Source organism: Macrobrachium nipponense, chromosome 7 (genome assembly GCF_015104395.2).
Source record: "Macrobrachium nipponense isolate FS-2020 chromosome 7, ASM1510439v2, whole genome shotgun sequence".
Lineage (NCBI taxonomy): Eukaryota > Metazoa > Arthropoda > Malacostraca > Decapoda > Palaemonidae > Macrobrachium > Macrobrachium nipponense.
Window position 1 is genome coordinate 20,357,006 of NC_061109.1, and position 24,000 is coordinate 20,381,005.

The window sequence follows — 24,000 nt, forward strand, 5'->3', positions numbered from 1 at the left end:
ACATAAAGCTTAATATAATTACTGCAAGGCATACTAATGGATATTCATTTGCTTAACAGATGAAGACATCATACCATTGAATTCTGTCACCTAAGAAAAGCAATGAAATGTACAAAAGCAATGAAATGTACAAATTCCTTATGATTTCTGACAGCTATATTAGTATTTATACTACGATAATATGGGGATACAAATAATACTATTAAAATACTGAAGTCGGACCAAATCTGATTCTCTATCTTGTTCAATTACATTTTGCACTGAATTATCATAAGATCCAATTCTCATTTCGTGTTCAAATTATGTATGCTAGGCCAACCGTTGTTAATGTTATTCAATTTCTCTTCTTACTGGATTATCATAAGTCAATATGCATACAACCGAGAATTAGCTGATATTAATAATTACCATACCATATATGCATAGAGTCAACCTGAGAACCTGATCACCAGAATTACCACCGCCGCAAAACGAATGAAATTTACCCGCAGAAGAAAAAAAAAAAAAGAACCTTTGAAGATGAAGGAGCACTATTCAACATTTCAGAACCCAACAAACCCGAAACTACCTCTGAACAACCAACCAGGGACTTATAAACCTTTTGCTGCAAAGAACTCGAAGCCGGAAACAAAACCAAAGATGGCTCTAAAGACGAACTGTCACACTAGAAACAACAGAATCCGAACCCGAAGAAACCTGCACTTCTCTTCCTGAACACTACGTAACCTATTACGTATCCCTACTTGTCTGTATCTGACCTAAATTTACATCAACCTCAGAACTTACACATTGAGAGGGAAGGGGGAAAACTGCTGCCTACACTGCCTACTCCGCACTAGGGGTGTTGGCAGATCCTACCTTCTAGGAATGCAGGTCTCCATGACCCCAAGCACCCATTAGGGCTAGTTCTGGAACAGGCAGGGGGGCTGAAAAAGAGTGATTTAACATCACTTACACTACTATTACTACCACTATCCTTACTCTTAGTTAGCTTATTCATTAAATTAGCAAAGAAGATACACATGCTAGAGGACAATCTGTCTCCTAAATACAGTGGTACCTCGAGATACAAAAGGCTCAACTTACGAAAAACTTGAGATACGAAAGCTAATATGAAAATTTTACGGCTCTACATACGAAAATTGCTCAAGATACGAAAGGTTGTTGCTGTTATGTCTGAGATTCGCCCGGCCCACTGATAACAATTTTGAAACTCGCACGCGGCCAACTGAGTAGACTCGCCACCATCCTCCTGGTCTCCCATCGGTTCCTGATGCTAGTCACCACCATGAGATCCTTCTCTCCTATTGGTCAGCATCCCTCCCATCATGCATCTACTACGTAGCGGCGTGCCTCGGCCACTCGGTACCAGCATTGTTAATGTACGCACGCAGTATTCGTTTGTTCTAACGATTTCGTTTATTAACATAAATTCGTTAGTGATTTCGTTGTAGTATACTTTATCGTGTTGTGTGAGAACTTTACTCCATACTTATACGTACTGCATAACATAATTATGTACAGTATATACGTAGTCATGGGTCCCAAGAAACTTGAAATTCACGGCAAGAAGAGGATGGTCTCTTTGGAAACGAAGATGGAGATTAGCAAGAAGTATAAAGCTGGTATGCGATTGAGTGTGATCGCCAAGGAATATGACCGAAATTGGTCGACAATAGGCACCATCCTTAAGCAGAAGGATGCCATCAAAGCAGCTACACCTTCCAAGGCGTTACTATTTTGTCCAGCAAGAGGACCCACGTGCACGACGAGATGGAAAGGCTTCTTCTTGTCTGGATAAAAGAAAAAGAAATCGCTGGCGATACGATAACAGACGGCAATCTCCCACAAGGCTGCCAGCTCGGACACGAAAGCAGCCGAAGCCTTTAAAAAGATGTTCGATGAGATGATAACCAAGGAAGGCTACAGTTCTAAGCAAGTCTTCAACTGTGATGAGACTGGCCTTTTTTGGAAAAAAAGGCCTCGTCGGACGTACATCAGGAAGAGAAGAAGCTACCCAGGCATAAGCCTATGAAAGACAGGCTTACGCTCGCACTTTGTTCGAACGCCAGTGGGGATTGCAAGGTGAAGCCCCTACTGGTCTATCATTCTGAGACTCCTCGAGCCTTCAAGGCCCACAATGTGCTTAAGGAGAAGCTTCCAGTGATGTGGAGGGCTAATGCGAAAGCCTGGGTAACGAGACTTTTGTTCACCAAGTGGGTAAATCTGTTTCGGCCCAACAATGAAGAAATTCTTGGAAGAGAAGCGCCTCCCTCTGAAATGTCTGCTGGTGTTGGACAATGCCCCTGCTCACCCTCCTGGCCTCGAGGAAGATATCCTAGCGGAGTATTCCTTCATCAAGATTCTTTATCTTCCGCCTAACACCACCCCTCTCCTCCAGCCCATGGACCAGCAAGTGATATCGAACTTTAAGAAACTGTATACGAAACATCTTTTCAAGAGATGTTTTGACATCACCGATACCACAAACCTCACCTTGCGTCAATTTTGGAAGGAGCATTTCGATGTTGTGATATGAATCCGACTCATCACCAAGCTTGGCAGGAAGTTTCGAGGCAAACCTTGAATTCTTCATAGAGGAAACTCTGGCCTGATGCCGTATCCGCCCGACACTTTGAGGGATTCGTCGTGGGCGAAGCTGGTGCTGTAGATTCAGAAACAGTTGACGATCCTGAAACTGTTTTGGAACCAGATCTTGACGAGATCATTGCACTCGGCAATCCATGGGGCTGGTCGTCGACGAGGACGACATCAACGACCTCGAGGAGCACCAAGAGGAGCTTACGATGGATGACCTGAAGGAGTTGGAGGCCATGCAACATAACTTCATTCAAGAGGAGTTCTCTAGCAGCGGCGAGGAGGAGGACGACGACCCTATGACAACGGCAGAAATTAAGGATGTTCTAGCTGCTTTTCATAAAGTGCAATCATTTGTAAAGGATGAATTATTGGAGAACCATTTACAGCAAACACGAAAATAAAATAAAGGAAATCTGGAACGAAGAGAAAAGTATGGAATATGAAAATGTTTTGGCAGAAGTAGATGATATCATAAGAATTGGAGACTATAGATTCCCAAAAGTACTAAGAGAACACATGGACCTATTGATGGAATGCAAAAGGAAGATAATTCCAATGCAGGAACCTCTGATAACCAAGGAAAAAGTCACAGCTTGTCTAAGTAAGCTCAAAGCTAAAAAAGCTGCAGGCCCAGATGGAATCAAACCAGAGCTTTACAAAGCATTAATGAAGAGCAAAACCTGTATAGAAGTATTAGTTAGATGTTACAACAAGAGCTAGAAATCAAAGAAAAGCCTGAATCTTGGAAGATATCGAGAACGAAAATGATAGAAAAGAAAAGGAAACCAAGGGCTAAGGATTTAAGGCTATAGCTTTATTAAATATATCATACAAAGTATTCATGATGCTGATAAAAGACGAAATAGAAGCACACCTCAGACTGAATGAACAAGATCACGAATGCCAAGCAGGATTCAAAGGAGGGAGTAGGATTGAAGATAATATCCTTACACTACAATATTGTGTAGAAGAGAGCTACAGGAATAGAAAACCATTAATAGTAATAGCTATCGATTACAGTAAAGCCTTTGACTCAGTAAAACGAGAAGTTATGATCGAAGTCATGAAACAGTTCAAAATACATTCAAAAATCATAGAGGCAGTAGCTAATATATATGAAGGGGATAGCATACTAATAGACCTAGGGGAGGGAGTTGAACAGGAAATGGGAATTACTAGTGGAATTAGGCAAGGTTGCACTTCACTTTTCAAACTGATGACGTATGTAATAATTAAGAAAATGGAGGAGGAAGGGACAGGATTTGAAAATGAATTAGTAAAGATAGGGACACTTTTCTTTGCTGACGATGGGTTAGTTTTAGCAAGTAATATAGAAGATCCAAGAATAAATATAAAGATTTTAATAGATATAGGAAATAAATGTGGGCTAGAAATAAATAAAGAGAATAGCAGCATCATTATTTTCAATATGAAGGATAAACCAGAAGAGATAGAGAATATAAAAGTGAGGGAGAACATAACATATTTAGGAATAAAGATAAATGATTCTAGAAATCTGTTTAAGCTACAGAAAAAGGAAATGTTGGATAAAGCACAAAAGTTAGCCAACCTAACCTATTCCGTGATAGAAAAAAGCTGCAACAAAGTTCTAATAGGTAAAACATTCTGGAAAAATATAGCTCAACCATCAGTCTTATACGGAACCAATGTGGTTAATCTAACACACACAAATAGAAAAATTACAAAGAATAGAGAATGGGGTATATAGGAAAATATTAGGAACATGTAGAAGTACAGTAGTAGCCACATTAAGGGGGGAGATAGGAGCATCTTCCATGAAAAGTAGAATTATGAGTGGGAAAATAAGCTATGTAAATAATACATTAAATGGACGAAAAGAGATACTGAAGAAAATAATTACAGATATGCAAGAAAAGGAAAGAAAATGGTGGAAAACAGTGGAAAAGTACATGCATGAAGTTAAAATCAATTTAAGAAAATTGGAAGGAATGTCCAAAACAGAAATAAAGGGCAAAGCCAGAATCTGGGACACAGCAAGGTGGAAAGAAGACTTGGAAAATAAAGTGACTGTGAATATATATAAAATGTGGAAAAGAGAAATAAAAGATGAAGAAATTTATGATAATTCTACTGGTTCAATACTTCTCTTCAAAGCCAGAACCAACTCTCTTAATTTAAATACTATAGCAAAAAGGCACCAGAATGAGAACATCTGTTGTCCTTTCTGCCATAATACAGTAGAAGACATACTATTTCATTTCCTCTTATATTGTTGTACTTATAGAGAAGAACGTGTTAAAGCAATAGGGCTACAGCAACCCTATGAAAAGAAGGAAAGTGACAAAGTTGGAAAATTTCTATTTACAGGTAACAATGAAATAAGAAAAGAAACCATATACTACTTGATGTGGAAAAAGAGAGAAAAAAATAAAGAGCTCAACAAATAAACAAAAACTAAAAAACTCAAGATTAAGAGGCGCCGTTGCAAAGGCATTGCCTCGACCCATAACTACTACTATTACTACTACTAAGGAGAAAAAAAAAAAAAAAAAAAAAAAAAAAAAAAAAAAAAAGACACCCCGAAAAGGCTTACACAGGTCGTAAGCTTGCGCAGTTCGATGACGCTTGCCTGAGTCGTTTCAGGAACTGTGAAAAGTAGGCAGAGGCAATCTTCCTTGGATAGTTATTTTTTAGAGGCCTTTAGTACTAGCAAGAGTAAGCAAAAAGAAAGAACAGTGATACTAAAAAAAACAGGAAGTTGAAAGTGGTGATGAAGTTGGAATTCTGTATAAAAAAAAAAAAAAAAAAACTCGTAAAGTATAAAAAAAGTAAAAAAAATGTAAAGATCAAAGACAAAAAAAATTTTTTTAATTTTAGTTTTTTGTAAAGTAAGTGTTACAGTTTTGTTAATGTGTTTCGTAAAGTTTAGTTTATGTATGTTTTTCTTACATTTTTTTATGTGTTTCGTAAAGTTAAGTGTACGTACATATCTGCCATTTGTCCTCCTCCTCTGTCGCCACTTTCGAAGATAGCCTCACTCGAAAGGTAAGCTTCCACATTTTACTACATACGTACAGTATTTCTTGTATACCATGTACACTAATACAATTTATTTACAGGTAATTAGCAGTACGTATTAAGTTAGGTATTAAATGGTCCAAATTGTTGTAGTATTTCATTTTTATAGGTCAATTTAGCTTTATTATGAAACTTACTGGGGTGTTTTTGGAGGGCTTGGAACGGATTAGCCATTTTACATGTAAAATGCGGTCCAAGATACGAAAAGCTCATGATATGAAGGCCGCCTCGGAACGGAATAATTTCGTATCTCGAGGTACCACTGTAGCTCTGACTCTAGCACTTCCTTATCTATTGCTTGTGTTTCTATACCTGCCTTACGCTAGCTCTATCTAACGACCTATCTCTACACTCCTCACATCTATGTCTGACGCTGCACTGAACCTTCCTACAAGTAATATATAAGGAAATGTCTGTCATGTGTGAGGGTACTCATCCTCTGCTTGCATGTAGAGCAGTACCGATGAGCTCCAACATTCCTCCAAGCAACATGCTTGGAAGGCATGGCAGACGTAGAGGATTTGGCTAACAGCGTTTCTTTATGTAGCTTGTTCATCTCAAGTCCAGTCCAAGCCAGGTCAATACCAGAAGGTCCAAATCAATCAAAAACCAGAGCAAAATGACAAATTTTCTAAGGCTATTTGTATTTTTCATAGCTACAAACCTGAGGTCTTAACAATAGGATAATTTCTAGTGCCTAGCTGGATCCGGTTAAAAAGCAGATGAAAGCAAGGAATCTTGTGATATCTAGTAACACATGCGTAGATCGGGTGAAGAGTGATCAAGGATCACGCATCTACGCCAGTCTTTCCCAACTCAGGATGACTTAATAAATAGAGGGGTGGCTAGAGGTGGGCAGTATAATGTTAAGACCTCAGGTTTGTAGCTATGAAAATTACAAATTGTCTTAGAAAATTTTTAATTTGTTCATACATGAACAAACCTTCGGTTTTAAAAATAGAATGGACTCATACTTGGAGGGAGGTATAAGACACCCTAGACCGGCTGGGGGCCTACCCACCAGTCCAGCTCTCAAAAGAAATAATTCTTGGAGAGGGACTGAAGCCCGTTGAGAAGATAGATACACTGATATCTAACCACTCAGAACCTGAGTGAAGTACCATGATAAATGGGAGAACCATTGTATAAGGAACCAAAGAGAAACTTTGACTGTCCAATAACAAACCAAGACACTAGGGTTTGTATACTACCGACTCCTCCAAGGAGTGGAGCCTATGCTACCAAATAGTGGATAAGATATTGTATATTGCACGACCACACTACCAGTATGACTACCTTACTCACCTGTATCAGACCAGTCCAGCAAATGACGTGTCAATTCCTTAAACCTCCCATAGGAAGAAGGAAAGGTACAAGAGAAAGAAAGAGACCAGCCAACTCACTCATTCTCTCATCCACACAGTCTTCTTAGGTAAGATACAAAGGTGCCCTGTTAAGGGCAACTGAGTTACACAACCTGTTGGGCAGCCACCACAGGACCAAGGAAAAACGTGTCCATATATCTGTGGGCAACATCCTTAAGATAGAAGGAGGTGAACGTGGACTGGCGTAACCAAGTACCACCGCTCGGCGCTCAGCACTCTTTGTACAGCCAAGTTCTTTTTGAAAGCCAGAGAGGGACCAATACCTCTAACGTCATGTGCTCTACCCTGCACAGACATGGTGGTGATGGAATCATCAAGAGTCAAGTATACCTGTCAGATGGCTTCCCGTATCCAAAAAGAGATAGTATTCTTAGACACCTCTTTCTTTGTACGGCCTGTGCTAACAAAAAGTCTGCGGCAGCCTGGTCTAAGGTGCCGGGTCCTTTTAAGATAGCAACGCAGGGCCCGGACAGGGCACAATAAAAGCTCTTGAGCATCACCACCCACAAAGTCAGTCAGTGATGGAATGGAAAACGAAGTGAACCTGTCATCATGCACCTAGGGATTCGAGTCTTGGCCATGAATTCTGGGACAAATTCGAAGGACACCGACTTCCAACCCCTGGTGTGCTTCACCTCATAACTCAAGACCGTGGAGCTCTCCTACCCTCTTGGATGATGTCAAAGCCAAAAGGAACACTGTCTTGAGCATCAGGTTCTTGTCAGATGAGCAACACAAAGGCTCAATAGGGACTCTTAGTTAAGCTCTTAAGTACCAAGGAAACATACCACATTGGAGGCTTGAGCTCTCTAGGAGAACTCAACTGCTCAAACCCCTTAACTAGCAGGGAAAGTTCCCAGGAAGAGATGTCGATACCCTTAAGGCGCAACACCAAACTCACTACCGCCCTGTAGCCTCTAATAGCAGAAACGGACAAACGTTTCTCGTCTCTGAGGAAAGTTAAAAGTCTGCTATTCGCTAAATAGAGGTTGCGAGTGGAGAAAAACCCTGTTTACGACACCAATCACAGTAGATCCCCCATTTGCCTTGGTAAACTGTGGAGGTTGACTTCCTAAGATTGCTGGACATGTGCCCGGCTGTTCTCCGAGAAAAGCCTCTCGCTCGGAGGAGATACTTGATAGCCTCCAACCGTGAAGAGACAGGGATTCTACTGACTGGTGGAACCCTTCCGCATGGGGCTTACACAGAAGATCCCGCCACGGGGGAATCTCCCTCGGAACCTCTGACAATAACGACAGCAGATCTGGAAACCATTCTGACTGAGGCCACATAGGGGCTACCAAAGTCATCCTGAGTCCCTGTGAACTCATCAACCTGTTCAGAACCTGACGGATCAAACAAAACGGAGGGAAGGACACCTCCAGGTTGTCCCAGGGATGTTGGAATGCATCTTCTGCCAATGCTAAAGGATCTGGAACCACTGAACAGAACACCTCCAGCTTCCTGTTGTAGCGTGTCGCGAAAAGGTCCAGCATGGGTCTCCCCCAAATCTGGAAAAGCTTGTCTGCCACCACTTGATGAAGGGACCACTCTGTGCCTAGGATCTCATCCCGGTGACTGAGTTTGTCTGCGACCACGTTCTGTTTCCCTGGGATATACCTGGCTGAGAGCTTTACCGAATTGCTGATTGCCCACTGGTGAAGCTCGACGGTTAAGGCGTGAAGTTGCTGAGAAACCAGGCCTCCCTGTTTGTTCACATAGCCACCACCGACATGAGAACGACAGAATGACCCTCTACCTTCCCCCGAAACTCCTTCAAACCCAGGAAAGCCGCCTTAAATTCAAGACGTTATGTTGCTGCTTGTCCTCCAAACTCCAAATGCCTGAAGCGATGAGGCCACCTAAGTCCGCGCCCCAACCTGCGAGGGAGGTGTCCGAGAACAGAAGGAAGTCTGGTGGAAGAGAAAGCAGAGGGACACCCTTTAACAGATTCTGGTCGTCCAACCAACAACGAAGGTCTTCTCTCACTTCAAAAGACAGAGGAACCATAAACAGGGGAGTTCCCGGCCAGAGACCAGAATTCTCCCAGTCTCCATTGCAGAGACCGAAGATGAAGACACCCATGAGGGACCAGCTTCTCCAGGGAAGATAACACTCCCAGAAGAACCTGCCACTGATGAGCTGACTGATGTGACTTTGACAGGAAGTTGCGCACTACAGCCCGCAACTTCTCCAATCTCTGATCCGACGGAAAACCTTTTGCCACTGTCGTATCGATGACCATGCCCGGGTAGAGAATCCTTTGAGTGGGTACGAGGTTCGACTTTTCCTGGTTGACTAATATGCCCAGGTCCAGACAGAACCGAAGAAGTCTAACCCTGTCCTGCAGCAGCTTCTCCCTGGAAACTGCCAAGACTAACCAATCGTCGAGGTACCTCAGCAAACGGATCCGGATCCCCTGAGCATGGGCCAAACTTGACACGAGAGAAGACCCTTGTGAACACTTGAGGGGCTGTCGTCAGCCCAAAGTACAAGACTTTGAACTCAAAGATCTTGTCCCCAAGATAGAAGCGAAGACACTTCCTGGAGGTGGGATGAACAGGGATTTGGAAGTATGCATCCCTAACCAGGATCATAGTTGTAATACAATGCCAAGGTCATAATCCAGAATTCCAGAATACATGGGTGTCGGGCTAAAGACCAAAAAAAAGTCGCGTGTTCCAGGACACGTCCTAATAGTACCAAGAACAGAAAGCAATTGAGGAGGCAGGCCTCTGGTGGCCGGTATTTGCAGCAGCGTTGCTAATGGTAAAACAGGTAACTCATTTGACTACGATTTTACCCGTAGCGTTAGTAGCACTGACAGTTAAAATTACGTACCCACTTTGTGGGTAAATCTGTGGGGATAGAGTTCGAGGTGGTCAGTGTCCGGGGATAATTAAGGTGTTCAGGGAGTGTATTGCAATATGTGTTTTAAAGGAGTGCTGGTATTTCTTGTTTCTTGTAGAGTATTCACACCCTCACATGTCAGCCCACTGAACGGTCAGTGGAAAAATGAGGTTCTCGGTAAATAACTGTGCACCTGTCAGTGACAAAACATGTGGCAACATACACAAAAAGAGGAAAATAAAACCTAGGAACTAAAGAAGCATGAAACAAGTGTCAGCATCAAAAATGAAAATAACTGAATGAAGAATGCTTCAAGAATGCCTTGCCTAACAAGGCCACCAAGGGCAAGAAATCTATTTGAGTAACTCTCACTGGTGTGTTTCTGCTCTTAACTAAAGTAGGACTTCTGTAAACCAAGGATTACTATATATATATATATATATATATATATATATATATATTATATATATATAATATATCTATATATATATATAATATATATATGTGAACACTACATACTACAGTAGCTTTACTAGTTCATTAGTGACTTTAATCAACATGCACAATTTTATCTAGTATTTGTCAACAATTTAATGAAAAAAATTACCTCAGTCATTAGAAAATCACTCGAGCTCATAAAATCAATTTGCATATAGTAATTAGAAGAACTGTCATTAGTATACTACATTCCCTTGTTGATATAGAATGTTAATAATTGAAATAACTCATTTCAGCTGGCCCTGGTCCTTCTAAGCTATCCTGGAGAACTTGATAGTACGTATATCCAACCTAAGAGCGAGTTGTCATCATTGGATAAAGAAGTGCCATTTTGGCAGTTTTCCTTGCTTTTTCTTCACATTTCAATTCATGACATCAGCGTCCTAACAGTGCAACACACCTGCACAATCCAAACAAGAATTCTGATACAAGTGGCATCACACAACATTGACGAATACTGAAAATACGCAACTGAGTAAGATGCTGATGTGCAGACAGCCAAATTCTGGGAAATGTTCTCAATACGTATAACAGAAAATGAGTATGTTATGTTTCTACCTCCGACAATGAAAATTCCCACACACTGTATCTATACATACTAGAGTAAGGTAAGCACTTTGTCAAATAAAGTCAAATAAAGAATAGAAAGTTAAAAAATATTTATTTACAGCAATTATACAGCTTACATAGCACACACTACTAATATTACAAAAGATTTGTCATGTCATCTATTTCTTTGGTACAATAAAAAATTGCAGGTAGAAAATCATTCCCAGAACCAAAATGCAAATATCCAAAGAGGTATATCACACTGTTTCTGGTTCTCCAAAATAAAAGTGAAAAAAAGGTAAATGCCTGTTACAAATGATGAAATGAGACACAGCTAGAAGGATGAATAATGACATTCAGCCTTGAACTAGCATTTACATAGATATTTACCATTAAAACAAGAACAGTAATATATGTTAAACTACCCAAAACAATTATATGGAATGTAGATTATCCCCAAAAGATCTCCATGAAGACAACTGGTGCCTGCACAGAACCTAAAGGTTACAGCGAGAAAAAGGAATGCACAGAACATCTAAGAACCTAAAACAGGACCTAAATGGGATGAAAACTCTACTCAAAACATACATGCTAAACAACCCATAACTTTTCATTCTGAAACAAAATTTTCAAGCTACTTTAAGAAGTGTCCCTTAAATAAGAGAATAAACTTTGTATATCAATATGCACCTTCAAATTTCAATAAAGAAATGGAACATGGAAACAAACTGTAAAGGCATGATTATTTCTCTAATAAAGAAAACTGAATTATGCCTTTACAAATGGAGTACCAATCTCAAGGATAAAATAAATACATAAAGCACCTGTGCATATGCTTTGGAGAAACAACATACAATAGAATCAAATTTTTTAAGGATTCACATTCAGGACCATATCAAATTGCTCATTAGAATTTTAAAGACACACATCTTTTTTAAAAAGGTTACCTATGCTGCTGCAAACTACATACACCATAACATGACAGAAGTGCTTCTGATACCAAATGTTGCCTTTTTCATCAATGATAACTGTATACAACCAAAGATGACTGACATCTGTGACTATCAGTCAAGATTACAGACAAGCTAAGATACACTCTAAAGCCAGTTCCAAGGGATATGGAATGTGTTTAATTACAAATATAATTTACAACCTGCTTCAGTAATAAAATACTTGTCACAATAAAAGCATAAAGAACCTTCAAAGAATAATTAATTTAGCAACAGGCCAGTTTGAAAAATACGGTAGCTATTATTTCTTACTCCCACAAACTAAAGAAAAAATTGCAATAGTATGTATGTATGCAAGCCATTGCAAAAAATAAAAAAAAATCTTTTTAAGGAAAGAGAATTTACAATTAGAGTTTTTAATTCTACTAGCTATGCATTATAAAATCTGCCACTTAATAATTTGAACAATATGATTTCTCAAAGCTGGAGGAGCTTGAAAACCAGAAATCTGACACAAAAGAAAAGTTAAGCTACAATTTTCCTTGTTCAAAGACAGAATGGAAACAAGCAGATATATAAAAAGAACTGGTAACTGAAGACAGATGAAAAAGGGAAATTTAATCTTCCCTTGCCACATACAGTAACGCTGGACTACTGAGTGGACATAGTGTAAAAAAAATATTCACTTAAAAACTCTTTGAACAGATAGTTTTAGGATGTGTCTGATTACAAATTTATTTCAACTGATCCAAAAATAATTCTGAGGAGAATCACAAATAATCTAAAACATAACTACACCAGACAACAGCCATGATTTATTTGTGTGATTTAGCAGTTCTCATAAATAACAGTTGGAGAATTGAACTTCATAATTGCAGCTGAGATATACACCTCACTGGGGGACTTAATTATCAGTAAATAAAACAAAAATTGTTGGAAAAAGTATCACTTAAAAGGGTACTAAATGTAATTTGTATTTTTCTTAAGATACAAAACTGAGTGAGTAGCTAAAGTTTGTATGCCTCTCAGAATAAACAAAAAGTACTATACATACTTGTTCAGGGAATAAAACCTTATCCTAACAAAACTGGATAAGTAAATCTGCCAATTATAAGTAAATCATGCCAACAGTGATACAACAGCAAAGTAAAAAATGTTTACAAATGAAAGGATAAACTTGAGTGAAAAACTGTAGAAACTGATGAAATGATTCAATTATAACCAGTGAGGCATGGATAAAACGGTTACCATCCAGTCAGTACAAAAGAGCAAAGAAAAGCTAGCGGGGATAATAACTAAAAAAAGAAGGTGCTCTTTAATCATGGGCATGCACAAAGAATGAGCCACTGCACCAGAAGTTTCCTGGAACTTGCTACAATTACTAATGGTCATGCCCAACCATACAACTGGGTAGTCTGCACAGAAAAGATAACTGAAGGTCTTTTAAATATTCATGTATGTTCAAGCAAGATACAATTAGAAAATTTTCCACCTGGCAAACAGCAAAATTAACAAATGAGCCAACTAAGCTTCCATGATGCATGAGTTTCACTTAAACAGGAAAATTGACAACCATCCATCAGTGTTCAGTCTCCATTAATACCTAAGCAGTGTATGTAATATTCATCACAAAACATACTTCAAGTAGCAGTTCTAATCTCAACCAACAGAAAATGACATATTCTGACTACAAAACCCTTTCCAAGACTTTTGTCTACCAAGTCTAGATTTAAAAGCAAACTATTCTTACCAATTTATTAGACATGGGAGTCCATGCTTCATTTTTCTATAGAAAAAAAAAACTTCCAAGACAGCCCTAAAAGATTTAAGAATCATATAAAACCAAAACCTTACTAACAGCCCTCAAATAAGAATTCAATCTCTGTAATTTGGTGATGCAAAATGAAAGAGATACTATAGCAGACCTACTCCTCCTGAGAAATTGTTAAAAGTCTGGAATGAATTGGCTACTCATCAACATGCAAATATGACAGCTATTTAATAACTTTAATAAATTTCTTTCACAAAATCCTCTCAAGTTCAGGCATAAAGGGAAGCAAAACATAAAAAAGAACTTGTCCTTGATATGTAAGTAGAAGCTGAATTACTGAAGGAGTCATCCAATATACCATTTTCACACACCCTGATGAGCAGCTCCACTGCTAACATCCACTCTCCTAGATTGGTTTCCCTTCTCAGCGAACATTACTGAGAGTTCACTAACCATCCATCTACTAAACCTAGGAACTTTCAATGTTAAGAAAAACAATTTTTAATACATTAGCCCCTTAAGAGTATTTGACGGTATGAACTTTGTTAATTATAAGACTTTGTCACTTTCTACGTAAGATTTTTCAATATCGGCCAAATTTCAGTGATACTGATGCTAATAATATGATGCATGCTCATCATTATTCAAATAATCAAACAGCTGTGTGCCATGGTATCATTTGAACACCATATTGATACGAAAGAATAAAAAGAAGATATAAGCACTTGACGCACACTCTACAAAGACAAGACATAAAGAACTCTCCAACAAATGGATCAGTACAAACATTTATTTCAACACAGCAAGTGTTGAAAATACACTATACTTCTGCATGTTTTACAAAACTTCTCTGCACGGGTTTCAGCTTGACCAGTTCAATAAATATGGTATACTTTTTCCAAAAGCATGAGGATACATTGAGATTTTTCTGTGCAAGTACCACACATTCTCTTGTTAATTAAATGCATTACCATCTACAGTTCAAAACCTTATGTTGTGTAATCTGGTACTTAACCCATTTCCTCTCATACAATAATAGTACCCAATAACTTGGAAATGCACTCACTTCCTACAATACTGCAACATGTTCATGGCAACAGACATTTCAACAAATGTTTCAAGTGGGAAAGTTAAGGTAATATACAGTACAGCACATAAATAATGGCACACCACAAAAAAAATTATGTCCACGTTTAGATATTCACATTTTGTGAAGGTTCAAAATTTAATTCACATGAAAACCAAGATGTACATTGTACTATTAAGCTACTACTTATTCTTACAAATAATTATGCATAAACATCATCAATTTCACTTCAGTACCAAAAATTTCATAATGTTATATTTTGTAATGCTTTTAGTTTATTTCACACATCACCACACTATACTTACAAATATCCCTGATGCACAAGTCCAAATACTATAGTGTGGAAATGTATAATACTTTGTCTATGCGAGATCTCGTTAATATCAATAACCATCCAAAAGTTAATGTAAATTAAAAACTTTAAATAGAAACTTAAAATTAGATAAAGCAAGAAAAAAAAGGCATGTTTTTAGCTTTACAGCCAGTACGACACAATAAAATCATCAGTATCACAAGACAACTTTACTACAAAATGCCACTGTTCATTGGTAAATGACATTTTGATATATAAAAGTCTATTTCACCCAGGGAAATGCTCAACTGTTTTTCACATTCACTGATATTTCTCAATCACATTTCAGTCTTAGCCTATTTACAAATGGAATTATCAACCTAGCATGCAGCTGGTGGTGTTGGTAACCCAAAAAGCAAGTCTGACCTAGAGTTCATGAAATATACAAGCGCAAATGAAGTTACAATTGAAACAACACCGCCGCACACTAAGGCCACTTCTTCTACTACTGATGGGCGGAGAAATAACATGGCATCAATTGCTTGCCATCCACTTTCAGCCCAAGTTGAATACATCCCTGACTGCCAGTCATAGTCTTCAATCATAAAAGCAGGGCTCATGGCCTCAGTCTTTCTAGCAGTTGTTCGGTAACATGTACCATTGGAAACCCTAGGAAGATAAAAATATTGATATACTTGGTAAAAACTATTGGACTTGCATTCAGTTTCATTCAAATCCACTTCCTCTCCCATGACTCTTGCAAAAATGTTGCTTGTGACATAAGTTCTTCCAGTTTCTCCTCTCTTGACATTAACATACATCTTAGCAGGTTTACCATCATTCATTTCATTTTTCAACAAGTATCCACCAAAGTCTTTAAACATTGAGCAACTTGCATTTTTTGAGTAACAGTCCAGCAAAACTTCTGTAAAATTTTTATCAGCAATTATCTCCTTATATTCTCTGCCAACCACCATGGTATAAAGTGTTGTTGCTAAAACACTGGCAACATCTGCTAAGACTTCTCCTTTAATGTTTCGATGATCATCAAATACTGTCTGATAAAACTTGTTCTTAAAACTTCCTTTATGATCAGCAATAACCAAACCAGATATGTTGACATGCTTCAAGAAACTCTGAAAAGATGCTGGAGGAAGAGGTGCTTCTTCTGGGGCCTTTTCAAATATAATGCCACTGCTGGAGTTTGAAACCGACATGTTGAAAGCTGTCACCAGTATCCCAGTCTGTGAATTAATCACAGGATCACTATTAGAAACTGGATCGGTATGAAGATACAAACGTTTCTCTTCCATCTTTCCAACCTGTGAAATTTCAATGAAGTAATCAATGTGAGTGAAATTGATTTGAGACATCTGATCTGATATATCCTCTTGCTTTTGGAATGGAAATTCCCCCTTCTCCATGTCCCATACCATACGAGAGGAGCCGATGTAATCCCAAGTTTCTCCTTGATAAAGAATAAACATGATGTTTTTGTTACTTTCAGCGGCCATGATCTCTTCCTTATGTCTGTTAATAGCTTCTGCTGTAGACATTAGTGTAACCAATCCAGCAACTGCAGAAGCTACTCCTGGGGAGATATTGTCATACATGGATGCTGCATCCATTCTTGCTGCAACAATAATTACAGACTGGTCGGCCAGATCTTCTGAAGCATTCATCGGCTTAACAGTGCCCCATATATTGAAGTCGTAGAGAGGGTCACAGAAGTTAACCGTGCTGAACAGACTTGGGAGAGTAGCGCGTCTCATGCAGACTTCCGTGTTTGTTGTTCCAAACATGTGAGATTTCAGTTCGAGAGCACACAGGGGCCAAGACCGTGGTTCTCCATCTTTAGGTGCATTAAATTCCTCATAACAGGTAATGATATTACTCACAGAGGTCTGATTATCAATGAGAAAGATCGGGAATTCCCAGTTGGAAAAGAGAAGAGCAGAACCTGGCGGGTTCCACGGGTTCTTCTGACAGTAATTGGTGTATTCCGTGTCACTCGAGTGATTATAAAGACCGTACTCTTCGTTGGGGCATGGGTAGTCGCCAGAGAATCCTGAGGTCAGCATTTTCTCGGGGTCGAACCCTTCGTGCACCAAAACGACGACTCCTGACACTTTGCCCGAATCCTGGGCATCTCGCAAATTACTCACGGTCAGGAACTCGGGCGTCAGGGCTAACATATAGGGATGGTGGGGTCCTTTGTCCAGCACCCAGTCCAAATCAGACCTGTTGTTGATAACGTGAATCACTCCAATGTTGCCATTGAATTTCGAGGTGCAGCCGATTTCATGGGTGCCGTTGAACCTCTTGAAGCACGCCATGTCACTCTGGATCTTATCGTAGATCTTTTCCTTGACCCTTTCGCTCCTCGAGATTACAAAACAGAGGGAGAGCAATAAAACTTTAGCCAAAAAGGCTGCCACTGTCATAGTACTCGTCGCCATCTTTGTTATGACAGGGAAGGGGTAGACAAATTTCCACCCCAGAGAACTAGGAACTAGGTTGCGTTCATTGCGTTCACTTCCGTTTTCTCTGCTTGAAATAAATACAAATCATGTATACTGCGTATTGAACTATTTTGTTCAAGTTTTGCAATGAATATACTTCACTTAGAAGCACACGACACTAAAGTTGCACTAATTAAAGTTAAAAATTTAACCCGGCGTTAAGATTAGAACAACTAACTACACCCAGGAACGTAGAATATAATAAAAGACAGACCCAATCGAATGAGTTACAGAAGAAAAAAAAAAGTTTTACAATATAACTTAAATACCAGCAGCGAGTTTTATGTTCGGAAACTTCCGTATTCTAATTCTATAGTGCATGCTCACAGCCAGCCATTGCAATATTTAATTATTTCGAAGCAATGTCAACGTAACCTGTAGCAAAATAATTTGAATCCTTGTAGTGTCGATGTTTTAACATTACGTTATATCAACATCATTACTGAGATAAAAAGCTTTATTCGCTATGAGATTAGGCTATGCACTATTATTGGCAAAGAACAAAATTCTAACGGATGCGTATGGCAAAAATATAAAATAACCAATCTTTAAATTTACAAAAATTTATATATACACAGCCACAGATGTAACATAAAAGTATGACAACAGTGTACAGCTACGAATTTCTAAGCGTCGTGACTGGGCATTGAAATAACATACCTCAAAATGTTTTATCGCGTTTCTTTGATTATCATACGACATAAAACTTATAAATGGAAAAGGATCTTTTTAAAATGTGACTGCAAAATACGCAGTGCCACGCTCGATCAAGAAACAATAAACCAGCCAAGCTGATTGCTCCTGAGCTTAAAGTTCTTAAACAAAAAGTCAGCAACAGAACACCATGGTTTGTCAATCGAAATTATATACATAAAACACACACAATTATACACATATATATGACGTGAGCTACCTTTTAAAGATCGTAAAGGATGCTGATAGGGAAAACCAAATTTGCCTGAAATCGTCATTTTCTACTTTACACAACTGCTACTACCACTAACAAACAGCAACAAGAATAATTTGATTACAAAAGAAATGAAGCTAAGATGTTATAAAGTAAAATGTAGCTGAAACACATTTGTGTGTCATACTGTCATTATTTAGTTTAACAATGCAATTTCCATCATCTCACGAGTTAGTCGCTGCTTGTAGAACTTATATCAATAGTGCCCTTGTGAAATCTGCCTTCTTATCACAGGCGATTCCTATTGGTTTCATTTGTATATGTGACGTAATTATGCAGGTTTACGTTCGTTACAATCGATGCCTAGGATACAGTCATTCAGCATAAATTCAATTCGAAATACAGAATCAATTCAGTCAAACTATACACTACATACATACATACATACTACTACACACAAATATATATATATATATATATATATATATATATATATATACATTTAAAGCTAAGGACTATATTTTGGTGGACTGTCTCCCACCCTTATCAAGTAGTGAAGCCTATATATATATATATATATATATATATATATATATATATATATATATATATATATATATATATATAAGGCTTCACTACTTGATAAGGGTGGGAGACAGTCCACCGAAATACAGTCCTTAGCTTTTAAACTAAATGGGCCTTTTATACTTGAGACGTATCCTGTTGTAACAGAAGAATTTATTTATATATATACACACACACACACATATATGTATATATATATATATATATATATATATATATATATATATATATATATATATATGGACTGGTAAAAATGTTGTTACAACAGAATTCCATCTAATAAAAGGAGCCCATAAAAACACCAAAATATAGAGAAAAATACTATTCCCGTGGAGCTGACCGAGAAAGGATTTCCCAAGAAAATGAAGAGTCTGTTGCTCCTGAAGAGACTCTGAGTAGCCAAAGAGTTCCTGAAGGTAGTGAAACTAAAGTAGTTGAGGTAGCAGATATTGACAGTTCAACCCTTGAAGTTGGACAGGTAACAAGAGAGAAGCTAATGGATTGCAGAGGAAGGATGCATCGTTAGCTGATTTGTTCTTCAGAGTTGTTGATCAGGAAGAGATGCAACAAACTCCTACCTGTTATTACCTGAAAGAAGGTTTGCTGATGAGGAAGTATAGACCTTCAGATATAACCGGAAATGCTGAATGGGGCGAATATAATCAGATTTTGATTCCATGTCCATTGAGAAAGCAAGTGGTGGTAGCAGTAGCTCATAAATCTGGACATATGGGAATCAGGAAGACTGTGGAGAAGATCATGAGATATTTTTTCTGGCCTTGACTTCATAAAGATGTTAGCAGGTTCTGTCAAGAGTGTCATATCTGCCAGATAGCTGGAAAACCTAATGAAACCATTCAGAAAGCCCCCCTACAACCTATAGAAGTTAGAGGAGAACCCTTTAACAAAGTAATAATAGATATGGTTGGACCACTTCCGAAGACGAAGAAAGGAAATGAATATCTGTTGACATTAATGTGTCCTGTTACCAGATATCCTGAGGCGATCCCTGTTAGAAACATATCTGCCAAGATAGTTGCTGAGAAACTAGTGGAGTTTTTCTCAAAGTTTGGTATACCAGAAATTGTACAAAGTGATAGAGGATCAAACTTTACTTCCAAGTTATTCCAGGATATGATGAACTTATTAGGGGTAAAACAACAGTTATCAACTGCTTATCATCCAGAGACTCAAGGTGCCCTGGAAAGGTTCCACCAGACATTGAAAAGTATGCTGACAAAGTATTGTTCTGAGTCAGGAAGAGAATGGGATGTTGGTTTACCCTTTATGTTATTTGAAGTTGGGAATGCTTATCAAGAAAGCATGGGATGTTCACATAATGAGATGATTTTTGGAAGAGAAGTGAGAGGACCTTTGAAGATTCTTGCAGAAAATTGGGTAGAAAATCAAGAGGAAATCCAAGGAAAGTATGTGAAAAACTTAAGGAAAAGGTTGAAAGAGATTAGAAAATTCTCTTTAAAAAATCTGAAAATGAGTCAAGAGAAAAGGAAAAGGAACTATGATAGGAAGACTAAGCTAAGAAGTTTTAGTGTTGGTCAACAAGTGTTAGTGTTTCTGCCAGTCAAGAGATTTCCCCTTACCAATAAATTTCAAGGTCCCTACAGGATAATTGAGAAGTTAAGTGATAGAACTTATGTGATTGAAACACCAGAAAGAAGAAAAAACGACGGAGGAAGATACATGTGAACCTCTTGAAACCTTATTTCTCAGAAACTAAAAATGAAACTGTGTCAATAATACAGACAACTTCATCTACAGAAGACGATGATGGCTATGAATTGGGAGCTGAAAGCAAGATGAATAATTCTTCAATTTTGGAAAATTTGGAGGATAAACTGAAACATCTTAATGTTGAACAAGGTAAGGAATTAAGTGAAGTGATTAGAAGCTTCACAGAGATTTTTGCAGATGTACCCAGACGTACTAATCTGACCAAACATGAAATCAAGATCCAAGAAGATGGAAAATCATTCAAGCAAAGAGCTTATCGCTTATCACCTTATCATCGAGATGTTCTGAAGAAAGAAGTTGAGTATTTGCTGCAACATGGATTAGCAGAACCTAGTTCAAGTCACTTCAGTTCTCCATGTGTGTTAGTGAAGAAACCTGATGGCTCCTTTAGGATGTGTACTGATTATGGGAAACTGAATTCCATTAGTAGGGCTGACAATTATCCCTTGCCTCTTATAGATCAGTTACTTGATAATATTGGGCAAGCCAAGTTTGTTTCCAAGATAGATTTATTGAAAGGATATTATCAGATACCCTTAGATGAAAATGCAAAGATGCTGTCAGCTTTTATTACTCCTTTCGGACTGTATCAGTATAGTACTCTATTGCCATTTGGTCTGATGAATGCACCAGCCACATTTCAACGAGTGATGGATCAACTGCTAGGATCTATAGAAGGAGGTGTATACCTTGATGACATAGTCATTTACTCTACAACGTGGGAAGAACATCTGCAGATCCTGAAGAAAGTTTTCAAGAAACTACAAGAGGCAGGACTAACAGTCAACCTAGAGAAGAGAGATTTTGGGAAGGCGACTGTTCGGTACCTTGGGTTTGAAGTTGGGAAAGGCCTTCTCGCTCTGGTGAATGCTAATGTAGAAGGTATCCATAAGGCTACCCCCCCTACTACTAGGAAGCAGCTACAAAGATTTCTGGGCATGGCTGGATTCTATCGTCGTTTCTGTCCAAATTTCTCAGCCGTAGTAGCTGCTTTGACAGACTTAACTAGTCCCAAAGCTAAGTTTGTTTGGACTCCAGAATGTCAAGAATCCTTTGAGAGGGTAAAAGCCATTTTAACTTCAAGACCAGTGCTTCAAGCTCCAGACTTTAATAAGAAGTTTGTGATACAAGTTGATGCCTCTGATTGTGGAATTGGAGCTGTTCTACTTCAAGAAGATGAAAATAACCTTCTACACCCTGTGTGCTTCCTGTCTTCAAAACTGAAAAAGCATCAGAAAAACTATGCAACTATTGAAAAGGAAACTCTAGCCTTAATCACAGCATTGAAAAAGTTTGAAGTGTATGTGAACAGACCTAGGAATGAAGAAGTTTTAGTGTTGTCTGATCACAATCCCCTGTCATTTATACAGCAGATGAAAAACCATAATCAAAGACTGACCAGGTGGTCTTTGTGCTTGCAACAGTATAATATAAAGGTTGAGACATATCTGGTAAGAACAATGTAGTTGCCGATTATTTATCCCGTTGTGAATCGTTGGATTCAACCCCGGAATAACTAATCTTCTAGGGGGAGGAATCTTATAATGTAAGTTTTGTAATGCAATTATAATTTTGGTAATATGATTAATTCACCTCAGAAACTGTGTATAATTTTGTGAAATGTATGTTTTTGTGTTCAGATCCCCAAAATTAAAGATAACATGTGTTAAGTAGTGTAACTTTTCATATTTTAAACATACATAAGGTGAAGAGAGGAAAATTGAATTTTTATTCTAAAATTAATATTAATAATACTTACCTGTATAATTTATCTAGCCCTAAATCCCCAAAAACCGCACCAAAATTTACCACATTGGCAACCCTGTTACCTCCTATTACCTCCTATTCTGTCCGCCAGTTGGCAACACTGTCGTTGACAGATACAAAAACCTTCCCTCAAATCAGTTGTGATAGGCAGATCGTGGGGTAGGATGGGTGGGACTAGATAAATTATACAGGTAAGTATTATTAATATTAATTTTAGAATAAAAATTCCATATTAATAAACATTACCTTAATATAATTTATCTAGCCCGATTAACCACATTGAAAAGGAGGAGGGAATCTGAATACAATTTCCCCTTCGACAGAATAGGAGAAAACAAACAAAGAAATATATATCATAGGCAGTCAAAACTCAACCCAAGGTCTAAGATACTAACAACTCAAAGTCTCCTACCATAATGCCACCAAACTGTGGTAGCACAGGACAAGGAGTAAGTGCATAGTCAGTCCGTCTGTACTAAAGTCAGGTGACCGACCAGGTGACCAGTCAGATGAATTGCGGACAGCAAGGATGCACCCTGAAGACTATCAAGCACTATTCTTTCCCTAAAGGATGAGTGTCTGGACTGTCTGGGCGATTCAAAGCTAAGCAAAACCTTGGGGGTGTATCAACGCAACCCGACGTCGCCAGCAACGAATCGGCTCATGCTCAACATCCTAACTCGAGTTTTCTGGTGCCAAGAGAAAGGAGCGCGGAGCAAAAAGGCGATTCAGTCCCAAAGGACGAATGCCTGACAGTCCAACCTGGTCTCATGTTACACGATCATCGGGGGTGTATCAACGCAACCGACTTCGTCAACAAGAAACTCAGGGCTACTAATGTCGCCTGATCTCACACGAGTGTCTGACTCCGAGAAACAGGTGAGACAAAAAGTAGATGGTGAGCGAGTCACCAGATGACAGCAGACGATCCATCGACTAATTCCCTGTCCAGGACAGTGGAAGAAGCAGGAGTCGTTAGGACAAGCGAACCAGTGGCTAGTCCTAGGTCAGCATCGACTCTGGGAGAAGCGTAGTCGCCAGTGCCGACAACCCAGTGGCTGGAACCATTTCACACTGACAATGGAAGCAGCATGAGTTGCCAAGCAGTCAGTCCCTGTCATCAACAACACCTAAATACCAAACTGCCTAATTCCCATTATAACTACGTCAAAAAACTGCCATGGGTTATATAAACAAAAACAAAAAATATATACAACAAAACAAAAATTAATGAATAATATACAGGTAGCAACCAAACGTAAAACAGGAAGACTACCTAATTCTCCTGTCTGACGACCTGTCCTGCCATCACCAACAGGCCCAAAGAACGAAGGTCGCCTAGAACTAGAGAAATATCCCTCAAGTAAAAAGATGGCAAAACAGAAGTTAGAACGCCAAGTCGCCGCCTCAAGCACCTTGGCGAC

The 24,000-nt window shown here is 38.6% G+C and overlaps 2 protein-coding genes across 2 annotated transcripts in view; one reads left to right on the forward strand and one right to left on the reverse strand.

The window, feature by feature from the left end:
* LOC135217737 (dihydrofolate reductase-like) overlaps positions 1-24,000 on the forward strand; it is a 189,940-nt gene that overhangs the window by 108,644 nt on the left and 57,296 nt on the right. The window lies entirely within an intron of this gene.
* On the reverse strand, positions 11,039-17,529 carry LOC135217124 (nicastrin-like). The gene has a single exon (XM_064252831.1). It carries the CDS (start codon positions 17,500-17,502, stop codon positions 15,424-15,426), a length of 2,079 nt encoding a protein of 692 aa, XP_064108901.1. The 5' UTR covers positions 17,503-17,529; the 3' UTR covers positions 11,039-15,423.